We start from the raw sequence: 22,310 nt of genomic DNA on the forward strand, positions 1-22,310 counted from the left end.
AATTGGTAATACTTGTTGTAGAAAGGAAATTCTGTAATACTCGCGTATCTAATTTTTAGGAATCAACATAATGAAGCATTTTAATTGGCAACTGTATCCGCAGTAATCACAATACATCACACATACTGATGTCAGCTGTTCAAACGACTATTCCTCTTCCTCTCGCGATATTTCAAAAAAAGTTATTTTTCGATAGCAGCTAGAACGTCGCTGAGAGGTTTTTTTTTCATTGGAAAGAATACCTTTCATTACCAATTTTTATTCAATCGAATTAATATTTATAATTTTTATATTGCGTATGTTTTTGTCCTGTCTGTCATTCTGTCTAAAACTTTAATTTTGCTAATAACTTTTGAACAGTAAGTGCTAGAGCTTTGATATTTCCCATGAGTATTCCTTGTGACAATATCTACGAAAGTCCAGAAGGTTCATTCAAGATTCGAAATTCAAAATATGAAATTCGAATTTCGAAATTTGGATTTTGAATTTCAAAATTCGAAGACCGCCGCGGTGGCCGAGTGGTTATAGCGTTCGCCCCGCATGCGGTAGGCCAGGGTTCATATCCCGTCCGCCACGGACCCAAGTCGTTAAAACAGGTAGTGATAGTTCCATCGCCAGACGCTCGGCATCAGGTGTGAATGTCACGGGTCCTCGGAGATGACCTTAAAAACGGATGTCCCGTGTCACAGTAGGTGTGGCACGCTAAAGAACCCTCACTGCTCAGTGGCCGTAAGCGTCGAGCATAGTCCTAAATTTGAAGCCCTTCACCGGTCTTGCTGACGTCTCCATATGAGTGAAAAATTCTCGAGCGAGACGTTAAGCAAGATACAATCAATCAATCAATCAATCGAAATTCGAATATCGTATTTTGAATTTCGAATCTCGTATTTTGAATTTCGAATCTCGAATGAGCCTTCTGGGCTTTCGTAAATATATTTCCATGGGTAGAAACATTTTTGACCCTGTGGCCTTGGATTTTGACCTACTTTTTGAAAACTTTAACATTGCTAATAACTTTTGAACAGTAAGTGCTAGAACTTTAATATTTCATATGAGTATTCCTTGTGATAAGACCTTTCGTTTGGTACTAAACCTTTTGACCTTGGCATTTGACCTACTTTTGAAAAAAATTGACATTGGTCATAACTTTTACATGAATCCAGGGGAACTTCTTTAAATGATAATTAAAGATGATTGCCAACGTAGAGTTTGTTTGTTTTGTTTACTCCTCCTAGGCACCTGATCCCACCTCTGGTGTGTCCAGAGGTCCGTGTTTGCCCAACTATCTATTTTGTATTGCTTGTAGGAGTTATGAGATTGGTCGCTGTTCGTTATCTTCACCTTGCATGTAAATGGTAAATATTAGATCTTTCGTATTGTACATGAGCATTTCTTGTGACAAAATCTTTCTACTGGTACCACGATATTTGTCCTTGTGACCTTGGCCATCTTTAAAATTGGCCATTGTCGGGGGGTATTTGTGTTACATCTTGTTTTTTTATTGAAACGTCAAGCACTTGTGAAAAAATATGAAAAGGTTGTCGTACAATGTACATTATATAGGCTATTGATATTTGTGATACTAGGCCTAGTTCATGGGGTATGTATTATAGGATCCGTCACCAATGTGACGTGTTTATGACGTAATCAAACATAACAAGTAACAAGAGACAAGGGAGGACATTTCAGTTTCTTTGTAAGTTATTTTTATTTATCTTTGATATGCATACCCGTAGTTTGTTAAATAAGGCTTTTGGCCTTATAGAAGTACGACCGAGATCAAGTCAAGGAGATTAATGATTTGTTGAAATGATTCTTTCCGAAATCAATATCGCCTCCGAATTTCCTCTACTGTCATGTTTGCCAGGGAATACTCTATCCGCTCTTCGCCTGGCACTGCTCAACTAAACAAACTCTACGTTGGCAATCATGTTTAATTATCATTTAAAGAAGTCATCCTGGATTCATGTAAAAAGGTTTATACCTGAATTTTGTAGCATTAGCAGCTCCTAATCAGGACACCGCAAAAGACAGCTGCTAGGCGCTCACAGTCCTTTAATTCTACAACTCATAAGTGGACTGTCCAGCAAACGATCTTATTGTAAATGCTGTTCTAAAGCACCCCCCCCCCCCCTATAAGGTAGATCCTGACACGACATACGGATGCGGACTGTGTAATGTACATAGTGTGGAAAGCAGTGCATCGCTTTGTTTCACTTTACTTTACTTGTGTCGGAAAAACAATTGTTCAGTCATTGTTATCAAAGACCTTGACATGAGCACATGCAAGTCAAGGTTTATCGGTTCGATTTTTAAACTATCGTACACGAGTATTGCATGGCTCAGTGGTTTTGCATTACAATCATCAAAGAAATAATAATATACTAGTTTATTAAACACATCGTGTAGCACAATATTCGTTTGTTTTACTACTTTATTTAAAGTAATAAATAATCTTAAAATCTCTTATTTTATAACATTGTTACCATTATATTGAATATTAATGGCATCTAAATTAAGAATATTCATATAAATGAATAATGTCTGTCTTTTCTCTAACTGAACGTGTCTCAATTTTAATTGTTTACTCGGAATTTTGTCATGAATACACTCTAAAAATGGTGTTTAGATCCTAAACACAAAGTTAAACACATTTCTTGTGTACAGTTTTGAACGCGTTCTAAATCTAAACATGTTTAACACTTTTTGTGTTTAGGTTTTAAACATGTTTAACACTTTTTACGTTTAGGTTTTGAACATGTTCAACCCAATGTGTTTAGGTTTTGAACATGTTTAAATCTCTTTGTGTTTAGGTTTGGAACATGTCTAACTAATTGTGTTTAGGTTTCGAACATGTTTTAATTTTTTTTATGTTTAGGTGTAGAACATGTTTAACCCTTTTTATGTTTAGGTTTTGAACATGTTTACCCTTATTGTGTTTAGGTTTTGAACACGTTTACCTCTTTTGTGTTTAGGTTTTGAACATGTTTAGTTCTCCTTGTATTTAGGTTTTGACTTTGTCTCAATTACAAAATGATTTGCTAACCTTCTATTTAAAACTCAATCCACAGCATTAAAAAGTCTTAAATAGCAGCTTTCTCTTCTATTATAGGAGAATAACATTGCAAAATCTAGCAAGAATAGCCCTTGTATTACAAACTGTGTCAATGGGATCCATGATGTTTCACATCGAACAATGCGGGTTTGCGCTGTTCTTCTCAAATTACATTGCAAGTCCGATAACTCTATTTCTATATTCTAATTGCCGAAACAACACGGTTGACATTTCCGCGATACATGTTAAAGACAAAACCATTAAAAATCACTTATGCACATATAAGAAGTAAACTATACATGGTTAAATATCATCCCGCAAGTACAATTTCAACAATTTTTTTGTCTTTGATATGCTAGTTTTCGCATAACAGGCACTGTCACATGTTGAATTAAAAAAAAAGGGGGGGGGGGCCATCAATTGCTACTGATGTTCTCTTTCACAAGATTTAAATGAATTTTGTTCCAATGCAAAGTAAGAGTGATGCATTGGTTTAAATTAACACTAAAGGCACGTCTAATACCAGAGACAATGAATTACACTATTTTTTTTATTCAATATGTATGTGTCCAGACCTGTTCAAGTTGAAATGGAATTCCAGATCAAAATTTTCTGGATACTCCTAAACTCTGCTCATTTCCAACAGGAAAGGGTTGAAGCCCATAGACGGCCCTTCTAATGGTTCCATCAATTTTGGATATCGACCTCGATAGTGTATACTTGCAATACGGCGTATGATGTACACTATGGTCACTATCGGGGCCTGGTACACTATAGCAGTTGAAGTATGGCAATTCTGACATGCAATTCGAATTTCATTTACAGAAGACAGGAATATTCTACATGAAGACTGTAAAACTAATGTCAACAATGTTACTAAGCTTATCATGTTCAAAACCTAAACGCATAGACGTTTAGGATTGTGTTTAGACGTTTAGGATTGTGTTTAGCAAGTGTTTAGCATGTTGTTTTGTGTTTAGATACTGTATTTTTGCATAGCTAAACATGTTCTCAGTCTGAACATGTTTAGGGTAGAACATGTTTATTACACTTCGCGTTTAGGATATAAGCACAATCCTAAACACGTTTAAAAAGTGTTCCAAATCTAAACATTGTTTTTAGAGTGTATCATGTGTATAAATGCATGTAAAAGAATAATAATGTTCCTTAGTACTTAGGACGTCCTAACTTATGATGTTCCTAAAATATCGTCGAGAAACATTCTAAGACGTTTCCTAAGTTGATCTTTGGAAAACTTAACCTTTTTCCTAAGTTATATCTTAGGACATATCTTAATTAAGATATATTTTAGGAAAGTTTGGTGAACATATATGCTGGACTATATCTTTTGAACCAAGGGGGAGAGGGTTTTGATATTTCACATACAGATTCTTCACTAAAGAGACCTTTCTTTGGACAAGACATTTGACCTTGACCTTTTTTTTATTACCTGGGCTATATATTTTGAACCATGGGTGATAGGGCTTTGATATTTTACATATAAATGCCTCATGCAAAAACCATTGTTTTGGTACCAAGGCGTTTGATCTAATGACCTTGGCCTTGAACTTTGACCTACTTTTCAAAATCTTTAAAATCTGGCCCTATCTTTTGAACCAAGGGTGATAGAGCTTTAATGTTTCACAAGTCAATGCGTCATTACAGTACCACAACGTTTGACATTTTGACCTTGGACGTTGACTTATTTAAAAAACATGTCTCACGAGAAGGTTTTTTATATGGTACCAAGACTTTTTCTTTTGAGTTAGTGACCTTGAGTTTTGTAATATTAGCTACATGTTTAGAGCTACGGGAGATAGTGATTTGATATTTCACACATACATGTAGTCTCATGATGAGACATTTCTGTTGGTGCTACGACTTTTGATTTTGACCTTACCTTAAGGGGAGATAATCAAGAAAAGGCAAAATTAGAATGGGGATCATTTAAAACTCTTCTGAAGAACCAGTTCCAGGAAAGTGGAAATTTGCATAAAAGCTTCCTGGCATAGTGTAAATTTTTAAGTCTGTTCAAATCATAACCCCCGGGGGTAGGGGACACAAGAGGGTGTCAAAGTTTTACATGCAGATATATAGGATTTTTTTTTTAAATTCTCGTCTCAAGAACAACATGGCCATTAGTAGTCATATTATATGTAATATGCAAGGAGTCCTGGGTAGTGCAGATTCAAACTTGTTCAAATTGTGACCCCCAGGAGTAGATAGAGGATCAAATTTTTACATGGGAGAACACACATACACGCGCACACACACATTCACGAGCGTGCACACTCCACACATTTTTAAAACGTCATTCTCCTGCGTACTACTAATATTGCTTACCGTAGCAATTAAGCTACTGCAATGCAAGCTGTAAATGACGGTAAATGTAAATGGGATGACAAAACTTTAAAAATTTCTGTGTACATACGATGCACTTTGCTTATCAGAATGTCGGATTGATAAGGATTACAATATTGACGACCCACATTCTAAATCGTACATTTTCCCTAGGAAATCAAAATCGACCGAAGGTATAGAAACTATTTTATTGGTAAAAATGACTTTTACACCTTCTATATACACCTGTTGCTGAATCTTTTCATGACTGTACTATAGGGCTTAAATTTGACAAAATACTTTGTAATCAACAAAATGATATTAGTTACATGTGACATTTACTTAGTTTCCGCCTTGTACATTCGCCCTTTTATTAAGAAAATGATGTGGAACTATTTTTTTTAGTTAGGAAAACAGTTAAACAATTATATGTCTATTGACAATGGTATTTAGTTCACCTGAGGTGAAAGCTTATTTTGTATATACATCCTTACGGCAAAGCCTTTCATGTATGTAATCTAATGGTGTGTGTGATCTTGTGACATTGGCCTTGAAATTTGACCGTCTTTTAATAAAAATCTTACCTACTCAATAGGTATTTCATATCGTATATAAATTTCTTATGGCAAGACCAATAATTTCATATCATGTCCTTTGACGTTGTGACCTTGACCTCTGAGTTTGACCTTCTTTAAAGGAAAGATAACCTATCAAGTAATCCAGGAACTTTCTAGGTAGGGCTTTCATATTTTGTATAGAGATATTGCGACACAATGGTGTTTGATCTTTTGACCACCTTTCATAAAAACATCTAATCTATTTAATATCTTATGAACTATTTAAGGTAGAGCTTTCACATTTTGTATATATATTCTTTATGGCAAGACCGTGTTATACTTTGGTGTTGACTTTGAATAACACCAGGTCCAATGCGGCTCAGGTGAGTGATGTGGTACATATGGACCTCTTGTTTTGTTAACGATTTTAACAGTAGTACCAAAGATAAGCCAGCCTTTATTGAAAACGATGTAGTACACACCTCGGTCTCTTTATTACTATACACGTGCGAACAACGATCAGCTGTCCAAGCGAGTGAGCCCAGATTTAGGTCACATGGAACACAGCTATTTATCGTGACGACACAAAGGAGGGCATTCGAATGACTTTACCTTTAATGGTGCGCGTGGACTAAGCACTATAGATTATTCACTAACAACTACATTAAATATGTTTGAATAAAAAGAAATATTCCTTGTAGGAATTAAACTTTACAACAATTTCAGATAATGCTCCGTTACATTTAGATTTTTTTGTACTAAAGGATGATAATGTAAAACATAACGTTTAAACCAAATCTTACAATGTTTTAAATGGAACACCAGTTATATATACTAGCGGAAAAATGAAACTGTGCATTGTTTAATATATGAAAAAATAACAGAAAATAACAATGAACAAATTTTATTTTTTGTGACACTGTTAACAAATCTATTCGTTACAACATTTCATAATCCATTAATGTTAACGTCGAATAACGTCAATTTCAGCACACTCGAAAGACACTGGTGTTCGAACTTGAATTAACAAAGTTAATAACGCGTGTGACCACCATTTGCATTCACGCATGCTTGACAATGGCGCCTCATTGATGCCCCTAAAGTGTTCAGAAATGCTTGACTTGAGGGATGTTCTTCCAGATGTTGGTTAAAGCCTGGCCTAAATCAGCCAATTTCACTGGCTGATTTGGTAAACGGCGTAAACGCCGTTCCATTTCATCCCAGACGTGCTCGATCGGCGATAAATCGGGGGAAACAGCTGGCCAAGGCAAGACATCGACATTCTATTGAACAAAAAAGTCCCTGACTACACGTGAAACATGTGGCCTTAAATTGTTTTGCTGCAGAGTGATGTGATTTTGCTGTCTCTGTATGAAGGGTATCACATGGCGCTGAATAATTTCGTCTCGATAGCATACGCCGGTAATATTTCCATTGACAATTTGTAGAGGGGTCCTTCCACTTGCTGTTATTCCACCCCACTCCATAACGCTACATGTACCTCCACCGAATTATCGACGTTGCACAACACAAGCGTCCTGGTACCGCTCCCCAACACGACGATACACTCTACAACGGCCGTCACTGCTATCCAAATGAAGTCTGGATTCATCAGTGAACAGAATATTGGCCCAGTCCTGTATTCTGAATCGCAGATGTCGTCTGCACCACGCTAGTCTAGCGGCACCACGCTAGTCTAGCGATACCATGACGTTGAAGCAGTATTGGGCGCACCGCTGGACGTCTTGGTCTGATGTTGTGCTCGCGCAGTTCTTGAACTGATTGGTCGAAGTCCAGGAATGCTACGAGCAGTCAAACTTGCTGTCTGGAAACGATTTCCCAGGTGCACAAGTCTAATGTAGTTGTTCTGTCGACGCAACGTCACACGAGGACGCCCAGAAAGTTGTCGATCCCGAGTGTTACCAGATTGTTGGAAACGTCTCCATAATGACTGGATGATGTTCCGATGAACTCCAAAGTGTCTTGCTACGATATTTTGTGCCATTCCAGCTAGAAGCATCCCAACAGCACGATTTCGTTGGTTTTCGCTGAGTCGTGGCATGACAGAAGGGTAAATTTTGTGAAAACTAAAGTGCTTTCCTTAAAGGCCGGGAATAACCTAGAAAATTTTACACCCCTACAGCAATTAAGCATATATGGCAAGAGGGCAGGGCTTAGCAGTGTTATCAGAATAAGCAGCAATCTAATGCTTGACTCTACACGTGCTCTGTAGCAGACGATATTTTGAACAGGGAGACTGGCATGATTTATCAAAATAAACTAAAGTTTTCCCGCATTTTTCTACCACTCTGCTCAATCTGTGAGGCACTGAAAGGCTATGTTTTTACTTTAACAAAACTTCACCCTAGGAACTACAAAATGAATTCATCATTGTTTTATCCATGTCTTTTAAAACATGTAGTTTTTTTTTATAATATACACAAATATTGGTATATATGATATACTAATACTTATGATTTTCCTCTTGGTACCTTTCAATTATGAGAAGAATTTGGGGGGAAATTGTAGCTGTGCAATGGAGGACATGTGCACTGAAGGGTTATTAAGAAACATTTTGTCCATTATGATATTTGGAGACCTACTATCTGTGATTGTCTCTTTTGACATTGTAATGTTCACATGTAAGAGTCCAGATTGAGAGTAATTTTAGAGTGATGGTTGATCAATTGGACATTTGTCATCATTGGTGAGAGACAATTAAGGTAGGTCCTTAGTCCTGGATTTTTGGGGTTTAGGTAGCAGTTTTTTGTTTGGAATCAATAAATTAACTTTCAGAGTAATGAAAAAAGGCAAAACAGTTAAGGGTTTCCATATTAATTTTCATTACATACACCACTAAAGTCATATACCCTGATGTAGATTTTTATGAAATTCATTGGAAACAGTTATTTGTTGTTATTTTAATATAAAAACAACAAAATATTTTTTGAATTGCATTTATTTATCGGGAAACATGTCATTAACTAAAACATGTGTCATTTTCAATATGTTCATCAGGTTTTAGAATAATATGTGGAAAATTATTGAATTGGCGTTATTCCCCAAAATGTTAAAAAACAAACAAATGTGGACGCATTTTCCTTATAGCATGGTTTACATATCATTTTTTCTGTTTATATTAGTAGAGTTAAATCTGTTATAGTTATTCATGGGAAAAAATCCATACCTTTCCTTAATATTTTCAAATCTATAGCTTCCAGATTATGTATACCTCCATCAAAAACTGAAGTCTGGCACCATACAGCTGAGCTATTTAAATCACCCGGGATTAAAATTGTATGTAATTTCATGAAAAGACACAGATAATGATTCCTTATCACCTTGGTAAAATGTTTGTCAAAAATAAAGGAAATCTATCGCATTATGGACTTGATAAATAATTGAATGAAAACAGAGTTATTGTCCTTGGATTCAATATTTTGAAACATATCATTGACTATTCAAATATAACTAAGAATTTTGAAATATTTTATGGCTAACAATTTTTTTTTACAATAACTATTGAAAAACATTCCAACAAAATTTATGTTCCTATCATTAAATTATTGACTTTGCAAAATCCTATGACGTCACACGAGTGTGGAACTACGTTAATGGGAGTTACACAACTGGCCTAGGAGATTGTTGCTTAATCAGACAAACATCATGCTTAACATTATTCGAGAAAAGGTACCAGCAATCCTGCAAAACTCTGAAACAGTGATCAGACTGAACAGTCCTAATGAGTTATTTTCATAAAGTTAACCAATTTTTTTAATGGAATGTGATTATATATAATTAAAAAATAAAATTTGGATTTACCAATGATATATGAGTAAGTACTTTTTTTTCCACGTTATACAGTGATTTGATTACATGTTGCCTTTGGTGCAATCCTTCTTATCTAGAACTAGACAAGCATGCTCCTGCAATATGTGAGTCAACATCCGGTGTAAACAATAACAAAAGATAATCACACCCACAAACTGCCAATCTCTAGTTTGAAATACAAATTTAGCCCTGCTTCAGATTTTTGAGGCCAAAATTAAAACTTCATGAGAATTTATATCTAAAATAGATATGGTCAATATATGCACAGTTATGAGGGGAACAAGCATACCTATTTTAAAATTTCAATACAACAGCTTAATCTTTATTTTTGCAAAATAAGTGCTGCAATCTGAATGTGACCAGAAAATTCATATATTCCACCATTTTCATCGATTGGCTGCTTTTATACCCAATTGCCGGCCTTTAACGAATAGTGTCCAAACAAACCCTTTACACTTCTTACTCCAAACAGTATTGGCCAGTAAAATTCGTGCGTACGAACACTCCAATAAACAACATGTGTTTACTAACCATGGAAAAGTCCGTGCATCTGAGTTGGGTACTATCCGATATTGTTAAAAAACATCACCCTTATCGATTGTTTAGATTTTATAAATATAAACAATAAATATAGAAAAATTACACTAAATTTTATAATGCAGTTTCTTTTTTCCGCTAATATAGATATTTTGCAATGACGTCTTTTTGTAATGCGAACATTTGTGAATATCTAAATTTTGAGGATATCGCTTCTCAAGGTGAACTGGATAAAGGCATACTAATTATAAAATTCTTATGTTGGCAGGTTTTTTAGGCAAGTTCTTAAAATATTCATAATGATCAAGAAAACATTAATACAAAGAAAGAAAAATAAACACATTAGGTCACAGGAACTGAAATAGTTTTCTTAAAACTCTTTAATGAAAACAGCTTTATTGACCCCCCTCCCCCTCCGTCATACATGATCATGTCTTAGTGTGTAAATAGTTCACATTTGGAAGCGAAGACACTAAGACCTTTTCTTCCACATATCTGCCCCTTTATCTAGTGGATATCAACTTTCCAACTCCATGCACCAAATCAACCCGGAATACGCCACATTCAACTGCACACAAAACACCTTCATCACAAATACAGATGTAAGAAACACAAGAAGCACATCTAACAATGAAATCTCTACGACCCTCCATGTAATAATAAATAATAATAATAAATTCTTTTATTTAGACAGGATAGCACAATTAGTATAAATGACTAGTTTACATTGTGGTCCTGTATAAAACATATTCACAGACAGATAAATGAGAGAAAAGAAAAATAGATAACATAATATAAAATATATACATAAAATACACGATATCACTGGGGAAAAAATAAACATATACATCATATCTATATATCACTTATTTGAGAAATAATGCTGCAATTATGCTGATTTAAAAGATGTAATAGAACCGCAGCTTCTGACAGACTCGGGCAACTGATTCCATAAAATTGTGGAGGATACCTTATAAGACCGTTTATAATATTCAGTTCGAACTTTTGGTAAATATAAAATGCCACTATCGCTACTTCTTGTTGTTCAGGAACTAACTTGGCTGACAACACTAAAAACGTTCATATATTCTGGTGTCATGTTATTAAAAACCTTAAAAGCAAGCACTAGTTTTCTATATACAAAATAATCATGAACAGTCATCCATTTAAGAACACTAAAAATATCAGCTGTAGAGGTCTGAGTTACTTTCACCTTCAATATAATTCTGGCTGCCCTTTTCTGTAACTTAAAAAGTCTGTCAATAAAAACCCTGGTTTTGGCTGAGCACCAAACTGTGCAGCAATAGTTAAAATGAGGAAATATAACAGTGTTATAAATTTTCAATAATGCTGCATTTGACATAAAAGTTTGCAGACGACGTAAAATACCTATTTTCTGTGAAAGTTTCTTGCATAAAGAATCAATGTGTACAGACCAGGTTAGACATTCATCTATTTGTACACTAAGAAGTTTGGCCGTTTTAACAGTATCTAAAACAATATCTCCTACTTTGATACACATTTTTCTACACTTTGAGAGATTTTGTGCAGTGCCAATCAACATACATTGTGTTTTCTCTAAATTCATCGTAAGTTTATTACTTTCCATCCATTTCATAGAGTTTAAAAGATCATCATGTAACCTTTGCTCAATAACATCAATAGATTGATGTGAAACATCCTGAGATGTATCATCTGCATATATAGAAACATTTGAGTGCTTTAGGCATTTAGGATAATCGTTAACAAATAAAATGAAGAACAATGGACCCATATGGACCCCTGAGGCACTCCTATTGTAACATCTTTTTCATCTGACAAAACACCTTTCCATCTAACACATTTTGATCTTCCACTAAGATAAGACTGAAAACATTTAAAAGAATTTTGACAAATACCAAATGATGAAGGAAATATGAAAATTCTCTGAATGACGATATACATGCTGGAAAATTCATCAACATTCACACACGCAACTATGTACAATCCAAAGAAACTGCGCGTCATCTATGACACAGATTCAGATGACTGACATATTGATGAATAATCACACAACTTCAAAGTGAAACGTTCTAAGATGTATTTTTTCCCCATATAAAATGTTCCTTTATGAATTGAACATTGTGACAGTCAATATTCATTTTTATTCATAGTTCCCAACGAACTATTTGTAGCGGCGTAATGGTAAAACTACGAATGTAGTTCGGATTGAGGTAAACAAAACAGGATATTTTGGAAATGCGAATTCAATGGTCTGTTGGGATAAAATATCTGATAAAAAGAATCTCCCATGGTTTGTGGTTGGGTGGGATTCGGGTTAGAATTGGTCCTCAGTACCCCTTGCTTGTCGTAAGAGACGACTAAATGGGGGTGGTCCTTTGGATGAGACCGCAAAAACCGAGGTCCCGTGTCACAGCAGGTGTGGCACATTAAAGATCCCTCCCTGCTAAAAGCCCGTAAGCACCAAGTATATACCTAAATTTTGCAGCCCTTCACCGGCAGTGTTGACGTCTCCATGTGAGTGAAATTTTCTCGAGAGAGACGTTAAACAATATTCGATCAATCCAACTCGTTGTGTGTTTTCTATCCTCTCACCAAGGCTTGGGGATATAAAACACACAACTCGTTTGATAATAATCATACCCAACCACAAACCATGGGGGATCTTACATTCATATATCTACTATTGTAAAGTTTTGGGGCAATGTCATTCGTGGCGAAAATTGTATATGTACAATCAGAAATTATTATGAAGATGTGTTTTAATATTAATTGTGAAAAATACGGATGTAGAAATTTCAAGATTTCAAGAAAATTCTAATAGATTTTGGATTCAATGACATTTGGATCAATAAAAACATTGACAAGCATTTGTTGCAAATTGTACAACAAAGAATTTTTGACCAAGCTAAGCAAAATATTTTTTTCAAACATTGAAAATCAAAGAAAATGTTTATATGAAGAATATTTAATTAATGGATTATACCTTTAGTGTTATCTTAGAAAATTAATTCCTGTAAAGTGTATAAAAGGTGAAGATAACGAACAGTGATCAATCTCATAACCCTTATAAGCAATACAACATAGAGAGTTGGACAAACTCGGACCCCCGGACACACCAGAGATGGGATCATGTACCTAGGAGGATTAAGCATCCCCTGTCGACCGGTCACACCCGCCGTGAACCATATATCTTGATAAGGTAAACGGAGTTATCCTTAGTCAAAGTCAGTGTGTCAAGAAAGGCCTAACAATCGGTATGAAACACATCTGACAGCATTTGACCCAATGATAGGTTGAATAGGTATATCTTAAATACGATTATCCTCGCACCATTTAGCCATAGAAACAGGTAGATATTACAATGCAATCAGAGCAAACAGATGTATTTCTAGTGTAAATAGTATTGAAGATGAGTTTTATTTCATATTAGTTTATTCTGTATACATGTACATGTATACAGAATTACGTAAAAATGATAAAGGAAATTTATTATTTTAAAAAACCATCAACGTCTGAATTAATACGATTGTTTAAAACGGGAAACTTCAAAGATCTTTGTAGCTTATTTATTTTCAATAGTTTGACACCAAAAGAAAGTTGTAATCCATGATTACAATATTTTTAAATAAGTAAATGTACGTATTTCTTCTCCAGTAAATGTACCACCACCATTTTCACATTGTTCATAATATTGTACCGATAAGCTGTAAATCTTAAAAATAAACGTAAAACTATGTACATTTATCAAAACTATCATGGAGAGAGTTAGCTCTCCTGATTAGCTCATTGTCGGATATTGTACTTCATTTTCTCTCACACATGCTTGTATTGGATTATATCATGTGTAAATCTCTACATTGTATATTATGTGGGCTTATGAGAATAAACAAGGAATACATTAATTCATGAATCGACATTTTGTGCTGATTTGACGGGTTTATTGCTTCAGACCCACTCTGATTCAATGAAATAATATATATTCAAGATGTCATTCTATTTGTTTTCTTATATCTAATTTATTTACCGTCAGTTACAGCTTGTGTTGCTTTAACTTAAGTATGGCATCATAATTAAAATATTCGTCCTGAAGGGATGTACAAAATGCATAACGTCAGTATAGTCCGATCTAAAAAAAAAAAATGAAATAGTAGAATGGGTTTTTTCATCTTCTGCGGCCTGGTATATCTGACACTGACGTCATGTTGTTTTCTTGCATGTGTTTAAAGGGCAACATTTTAAAGATATATATCCTAGCATATTCCTATTTTAAATAAAAAGTTGACACTTAAATTCTCCCGGCGACAACTGGTGGAAACATCGATTTTCTCTTTCTGAATTAGTATTTGGGCTTGGCGCGCTATTTGGAAGACGATCGGAGAGAAAACGCTGTAAAAGTCTCTATTTCAATTGTCGCCAGCTTCACATGTTAAGCACTCTCATCTCATTAGTAATTGTCATATTCATGATCACACCTTCAAAGCAAAAGCACAGATCCATCAAAATTATTAGAATTACCTTAGAAAAGTGCATGTACAATTTTGTGGTTTTGATAAACGTGATCCTGGATGTTTTGTAGGAAGGAAGTTACTGAAGTGTTCCGTATCCACGATACCTCTAGTCAAAACAGCCCTTCATATTCTGCTCATCAGTGACTTGCACGTCGACGAAGAGGGTTAACAGCTTAATCGAATACAATGACAACCTACGAAATTAAAGTAAAAACGGGGGACAGAGCTGGGGCAGGTACTGATGCTAACACACAGATAGTTCTGCTGGATAATTCTGGAAAGAAAACCAAACCTGCCACTTTGGATAACTGGTTTAGAGATGATTTTGAACGAAATCAAATAGATGTCTTCACAATTATTGATGAAACAGACATTCCCGAAGTGACCGAGATCCAGTTGCGAAGAGACGAAGCAGGCTTGTACAGTGATTGGTTTGTTGAAAAAGTGGAGGTGACCAACCAGAAAAGCGGAAAAACATCCGTTTTCCCAATTCTTCGGTGGATTCGCCCTGGCGTTGATACATACTTTGGACGACACGACACATTTTTACCTCAGTCTGATCCACGACCGAAGCAGAGAAATTCTGAACTCGATGAGAAAAGGAAATTGTACGAGTATGAAGAGAAAATTCCAAATTTACCCGTACAGGTGATACTTATGATACGTATCAAAACTTGTCTCTAATTAAGAAAGTATGCATTTATTTCAATATCTTTCATATTTCATTATAGGTTAAGAAGGTCCCCGATGATGAAATGTTTTCTGATGGTGCAAAGGTGAGAATCAAATATTTTCTTGATACTGCCTAGTCTGTATTTAGCAATACATTACAAGAATATTTGTTTTATTGGGGATGTATAAATGATGGAGTAATGTACAGGAACTTTACCCATGTTTCCACTCTTTATGTATCGCCGGAAATGCGAACAGTCAAGACATTTATATTTAAATTGTAAAAATAACAAAAATGCATCGATGTATATGTCCTGAATATAACTTCCCATACAAAGCCAGACTCTTCGTAATGTAAATATAATTCATGTATATGACAATTGAACTATAGCAAACGATTAATTGACAAAACATTGGTGAATGTTAATATATATGTAACGCTTCGTGCCAACATACATGTACATAAGGAGGTACTCTGTATCTAAAAATGGCTGACTTCCTTTTAAAACATGAATGAAAATATAAGTATCAACAATATTTGTTTATTCATTTCTTATTTCATCGCCTGCTGAACTGTAGATCGTGAGTTTGAGTTCAACGGAGATTTCAATTTTTTCAGATTGCTTTCTACTAAAACTCCTTTTTTGACGAAATGATTTATAAGTAAATTTGAAAGTTTTGTACATATCCCCACTTTTCGTCCATTTCAAATTTCTCTGGTGTAGCATTTCTCCTTAACTAGTGAAACGTCGCAGTTTATACCTTGATGCGTTTTACAAAATGAAATTTATTTCTTAAACGTATCAGTTAATTCTCTGGTTGTCATGCATACATTCCCTTTGTGGAACAGTCGCCAACTGAAATCAAAACCAACTTCCATCTATGACATGGATTCATTTTTTCTTTCCATTATGTAAAAGTGGGATCTGCTGAAAAGAAAATACACCTTGATTGCTGGCAAAGCATTGGAGATGGTATTTGGCGACGGGTCGTGGGAAACCTTAGATGATTTGAAAGGTGTTTACTCCAAATCATTCGGAATTCCAAAGGTAACATAAACTGTACCAGTAGATATCTACTAATAAACAAATTGAGAGTTTATGATTTGAAATAGTTATCCGATGGCAATCATTTAATCAAACAGGGGATGGAGGACTGGGAAAGTGATGTCAGCTTTGGATGGCAACGACTAAACAGCGTCAATCCCAATCTCATTCGTCTGTGCACAGAGATACCAGATAAGTGAGAAACCATTGTTAACATATTTAACTTCAATCTACGAATATTCACAAGTCGAGACTTGATGGGGAACATATACGCATATTAAACAACTACAAAATTCACAATTGTCCGTCAAGGACACGGAATGCTTGATTTCAAAGAAGTCTTAATTTTGTGAAATCCCGAGAAAGATGATTTCTTTACATCACCATAAGTGAGAAAACATTGTTAACATCTATTATAATATTGAACTTTAATCTTCATTGAATGAATAAGTTGAGACTTAATAGGAAACAAATGCGCATATTAAACTACAACAGAATCTACAATATATTGTTTGAACCAAAGGGGATAGGGTTTTTATATTTTGCATATATATGCCTCACGAAGAGCCAATTACTTTGGTACTTAGACTTTTAACCCAGTGACCTTCATTTTGCCTATTATTCAAAACGTTCACGTCGGCTCTCTTTTGACACAAGGTGGATAAGGCTTTGACATTTCACATTCAGATACCTCATTAAGTACCAATACCTTTTACCTCTTGACCTCTACTATGAATCATGACCTACATTTTACAACCTTTAATTCTAGCTGCGTAGTTTGATCCAATAGGTTTTAATATTTCAATTTTTCAACAATAAATATGAAGCATTATCTTCTAGTACTAACACTAAATTCTAAGTTAACACTCAAAAATTTGCCATAATAGCCTGTAGTTATATCTCATTCCAAAGAGTGTTTCACAAATAACGGGAATGATTGGTAATAATCAATCGAAGTCATGCTTCCCGGTGGGCTATGACAACTCTTGTTAAACAATTACGATTTTTGATATTATGCAATTTTAAAATCAGATTTGGAGTGACGGAAGAGATGATCAAGCCTTTTCTTGAGGGTTTGACGATATCTCAAGCCATCACCGACAAACGTCTCTTTATCATCGATCTCGATATCCTGGAAGGACTTTCTCTAGTCGAAGGTTATATTGTAAGTTGGGAAATGGACAATTTATATCAATTCCTTGTGTATTTTAATATATAAGGAAGTAAAAAAAAAATCAGTTTATAGATATGTATCATTGTTAAAAGTATGAATATCAAAACTGAAATCTGATATACATGCATGTCATCTGGTCATATGTAGAATATTTCTAAGTATTTACAGCTCCACAATGTATTGGTATACAGCTTGAAGGTTAATTAACTAATGATTTTTTTCCTTGGTGTAGTGTCCTCTCCCTATTGCATTGTTCTTTGTGGATGGTAAAGGGCAGTTGATGCCAGTGGCTATACAACTCTTCCAGCAGAAGGGACCTGACAACCCGGTAAGGGATCTTCCCGAATCAATTAATTGACCCGATTACCCGATAGGAGATCTTCACAATAAACTTACATTCCGATACATAGTAGATTGATGTAACAACCGGAAAGGGATCTTCCCAAATCAATACACTGGTGTGACAACCCGTTAAGGGATCTTCTGAAATCAATAAATGAAGTGACAACCCGGTAAGTGGTCTTTTGAAATCAATAATCTGATGTCACAACCCGTTAAGGGATCTCACCAAGATAAGGATGTAATATTATCTTATACTCTGGTAAAAGATATTCCCAAACAATCGACCCGACAACCCAATATAGGATATCCTAAAGCCAATAAATATATTACCCAATAAGGGATTTTCTTTGAATTTGTGAACTGAACTGATAATCTGTAAAGGACTCTTCTTAAACCAATAAATGCATGATATTAGCAAGATACGTGTTTCGTCGTAGTTGAACTTTTCAGATCGGCGTTTAGTATAAAGTAGTGGGAATACACGTTGATTAATTTATTCAATATGTATATGAAATTATATCACCATACTACGTTTAAACAGAATCTCTATTAATATTGGAATTCCCATATTTCAGGTTTTTCTTCCCAGTGACCCTCCGTATACTTGGCTGATTGCAAAAATGTGGTACAACGTGGGCGACTCAAATTACCACCAGGCCATAACCCATTTAGGTAATGAACAATCATTAACAAATTACTACCAGGACATAACCCTTAATTATCATCAATTATCATCAACTTACCAGTAGGCCACGATATCACATTTAGATTATAAACAACCATTATCAAATTATCACCAGACCATAGCCCGTTTAGGTATTAAACAATTGTTGTCAAACTATCAATAGACCATAACCCCTTTAGGTAATAAACAATTTTATGAAAATACCATCAGGTCACTTCCCATCTAGAGACAATTCTTCTTTCAAGTTCTTTTGAATGTTATCAATATTAAATGTCTAAACCCACCCTCTGATGGGCCCTTCCCTCGCCTGAAGATCAAGGGGGTATTTTTATGGACTATTGGTATTTTTTAAATCCTCTTGCATATGTGGGTCTTATCAATATCATTATCTTTATTATCTATAGTTACTAAATTCATATGCATTAAATGCATCCCTTCTTTTGAATTGTGAAAAGATCACAAGAAAACTAATCGCTGCATTTTTTATTTATTTTATAGACATGTATTTCTTTGTTTTGCGCAGGTTTTTCTTTGTTTAATTAATAAAAACAAATTTTTTTTGCCACTAATCCATAACGTATTTAGGTAATAAACAGTGACTGTTATAAAATTGTACTAGGACGAAAGCTATTTCAGGACCACAATGTAAAGTAGTTCTAAACTAATTGTGCTATCCTGTTTAAATAAAAGACATTATTATTATTATTATTTAGATATCAAACAGGTCATTTCCCATTTCGATAAAGTTCTTCTTTTATATCAACTGCTAGGTGGGGTAGAATTTATATCATGACACCATGACCAAAAGCGAAACGGCATAAAAAAGATACAACCAAATGTAAAAAATTTTTTAGAAAGTAAAGATATGATAATTCTCCCGATTCCAGTTTTTATGCATTGTGTGTATTTTCGTGTCCACTATAGAAAAATTAAGAGGCGGGTTTTTTTCTGTGTGTTTGTCTGTCAATTTCCTATAGTCCATCTCACTTCGTTTCTTTATTTTTCATCGTGCTCATTGAAATGACAAGTACATGTATGAAAGGTGAGGATAACGAACAGTGATCAATCTCATAAATCCCATAAGCAATTCAAAATAGATAGTTGGGCAAACACGGACCCATGGACACACTAAAGGTGGGATCAGGTGCCTAGAGGTCATACCCGCCGTCAGGCCTATATCCTGATTAGGTAAACAGAGTTATCCGTAGTCAAAATCAGTGTGCCAAGAACGGTCTATCAATCGGTATGAAACACTTCAGACAGCATTTGACCCAATCATAGGTTGTATTGGTGAACAAGATCGTTATAACGACCATATCATTTGCGAACTGCTGACTTTAATCGAGACTGTTTAAACCTATGCACCATCAATTTGTTTATCAGTAGTTTTCTTCGATTTAAGAACTGACCATACGCAGAACAAAACTCTTGCGTATCGAATCAGTTGAGAGATATAAACACCATATGCAGGCGATAATGGGATATTCCTATATGAATATGGGAAGTTGACGATGGAAAAGCTGAAATCGCCCCGTTTGTCATACAGTTGAGTCGTCAGTTTGCCATTAATGTCTATTTTCAATAAAATATCTAAGTATGAAGCAGAAGTAGACAACCCTGTGGTGTCTTTTATTTCGAGTTCACACGGATTTATCGATTTGACATATGAATTAAAGGTATCATTGTCTATTTTGTTATTATTGCATATAAGTCTTCGAAATAAACAGTATTTGAATGAAGATGGGCTTTCATTACAATTAACAAGATATTGCACAGTCCTGGTATAAAAACGTGTTGTTAAGTTGGGTTTTTTTTTCTCGAAGTGAAATGATGCAGTGGTTACTAAGGTATATTATATATGTATATATTGGTTTCGTAAAACAAAAACAAAAAACAAAAAAAGAATAATATTTTGTACAATTACAGTACCCCTACTGAATAGTTCGTTGCCTTTAACTTGACAATGGGCTGCTTCTGCAAGATATGTTTTGAAAACATAATTTTTAAAGTTAACATATCTACAGGCATTGATATAATAAGTTAGGCCTAGTTGAGGCTGAAAAATCTGCTTTGATCGTATCGTACTAGACGGTCATCACAATTTTAATTTTTAAAGTTCGTAGGAATACTGAATATTAATTTTGCTTAATTTGGGTCCTACATTATGGAATTTTAATTGAGAACTTGAGTGTATGCATGATGCAGGAGAATCTCAGGGAGATAGCAAATCTGTCTGTTTTATGTTTTTCATTTACTATTTTGTACAGCATGAACGTGAGAAGTTTGTCTGCTAGCTTTGTCCATTGAAAGTGGTTAATCCTGTCTCAAACTGGAGGTTGCTTTACGTGTATAAACCAGTGTGATACTTAACTGATTCGATTTCATTCATTTCCTCAGCAATGGAGAGTCCAAATATAATCAGGCATATTCTTATGAACGTCTTACGAAGGTCTTACTAATGCTTTATATGCTTACTCCTTCACTGAGGTCGATTTGATGTTTAAACTCCTTTTAAGATATCCGTAAGTGTTGCTTGATTTTTCGGTAATGTTTTTACATTTCATTTTAAAATCTGATTGAAAGGTCACTCCTAAGTACATGAATTTGGCTTTATTGACATTTGCGAGAGTTTTGCCAAGAAGTGTGTATTACTATGATGAAGATAGAGGCTGAAGGTCGGTATGACCGATCAACATGGAATGCTTACTCCTCTTAGGTTCCTGATCCAACCTCTTGTGTTTCCAGGGATCTGTGTTTGGCCTGTTTCCGATTTTGTATTCATAAGATTTGAAATTTATCACTGTTCCTTATTTCCACTCTTTTCATGTACCACAAATATAGTTGTGTTATTATTACTAGGCCCAGTGGTGTGTATTTTATTCAACAGAGAAATTATGAGTAAAAATGATTTAATGGCTTGTACGATTTAGCCAGGGGATGGGAAGTCTTAATCTTACAATAAAAATCTAAGAAAACTTTGAGTGGGATTGTGAAAGGTGAAGATAATGAACACTGATCAATCTCATAACTCTTATAAGCAATGCAAAATAGAGATTTGGGCGAACACGGACCCCTGGATATACCAGAGGTGGGATCAGGTGTCTAGGAGGAGTAAGCATCCCCTGTCGACCGGTCACAATCGCCGTTAGCCGTATAACTTTATCTTGTAAACGGAGTTATCCGTAATAAAAATCCTTGTGGTAAGAACGGCCCAACAATCGGTATGATTCCATTAATGTTTGACTGGTAATTATTGGTGTGACCGGGATGGCTGGGTATATATTGCAGTGTTAGATGTATGCATATGTATATACTAGTAGTACCTGTGTTATTCTCTGTGATGTAACGCGGACGTATGACATTTACCTAAATATAATCGTACTGAGTATGATATTTTGCAAACTTGCCACATGATATTTTTGCCAGACATTTTCGGGTCTTGATTGGGTGCAGGGCAATACGAAAAAAAACCCAATGATAATCCGCAGCGACATACTACCTTTTGTGAGGGATAGTTAGGGAAAACTGATTTACTGTGACTTAGTTAGGGCACAAACAAC

General features: G+C 35.0%; 1 protein-coding gene across 3 annotated transcripts in view; it reads left to right on the forward strand.

The window, feature by feature from the left end:
* Positions 1-22,310, forward strand: part of LOC125652902 (allene oxide synthase-lipoxygenase protein-like) — a 58,418-nt gene that overhangs the window by 6,941 nt on the left and 29,167 nt on the right. For 2 of the 3 annotated variants that reach the window (XM_056165394.1, XM_056165392.1), the window contains exons 2-8: positions 14,900-15,479; positions 15,563-15,607; positions 16,424-16,552; positions 16,648-16,745; positions 17,582-17,714; positions 17,956-18,051; positions 18,641-18,737. In XM_056165394.1, the coding sequence (XP_056021369.1) occupies positions 15,018-15,479; positions 15,563-15,607; positions 16,424-16,552; positions 16,648-16,745; positions 17,582-17,714; positions 17,956-18,051; positions 18,641-18,737 (1,060 nt within the window). In that variant the 5' untranslated portion in view covers positions 14,900-15,017. Of the gene's footprint in view, positions 1-5,507; positions 5,590-14,899; positions 15,480-15,562; positions 15,608-16,423; positions 16,553-16,647; positions 16,746-17,581; positions 17,715-17,955; positions 18,052-18,640; positions 18,738-22,310 lie in introns of those variants that run through there. The other variant, XM_056165393.1, reaches the window with a different exon arrangement.

This window comes from Ostrea edulis, chromosome 5 (genome assembly GCF_947568905.1).
Source record: "Ostrea edulis chromosome 5, xbOstEdul1.1, whole genome shotgun sequence".
Classification (NCBI taxonomy): domain Eukaryota; kingdom Metazoa; phylum Mollusca; class Bivalvia; order Ostreida; family Ostreidae; genus Ostrea; species Ostrea edulis.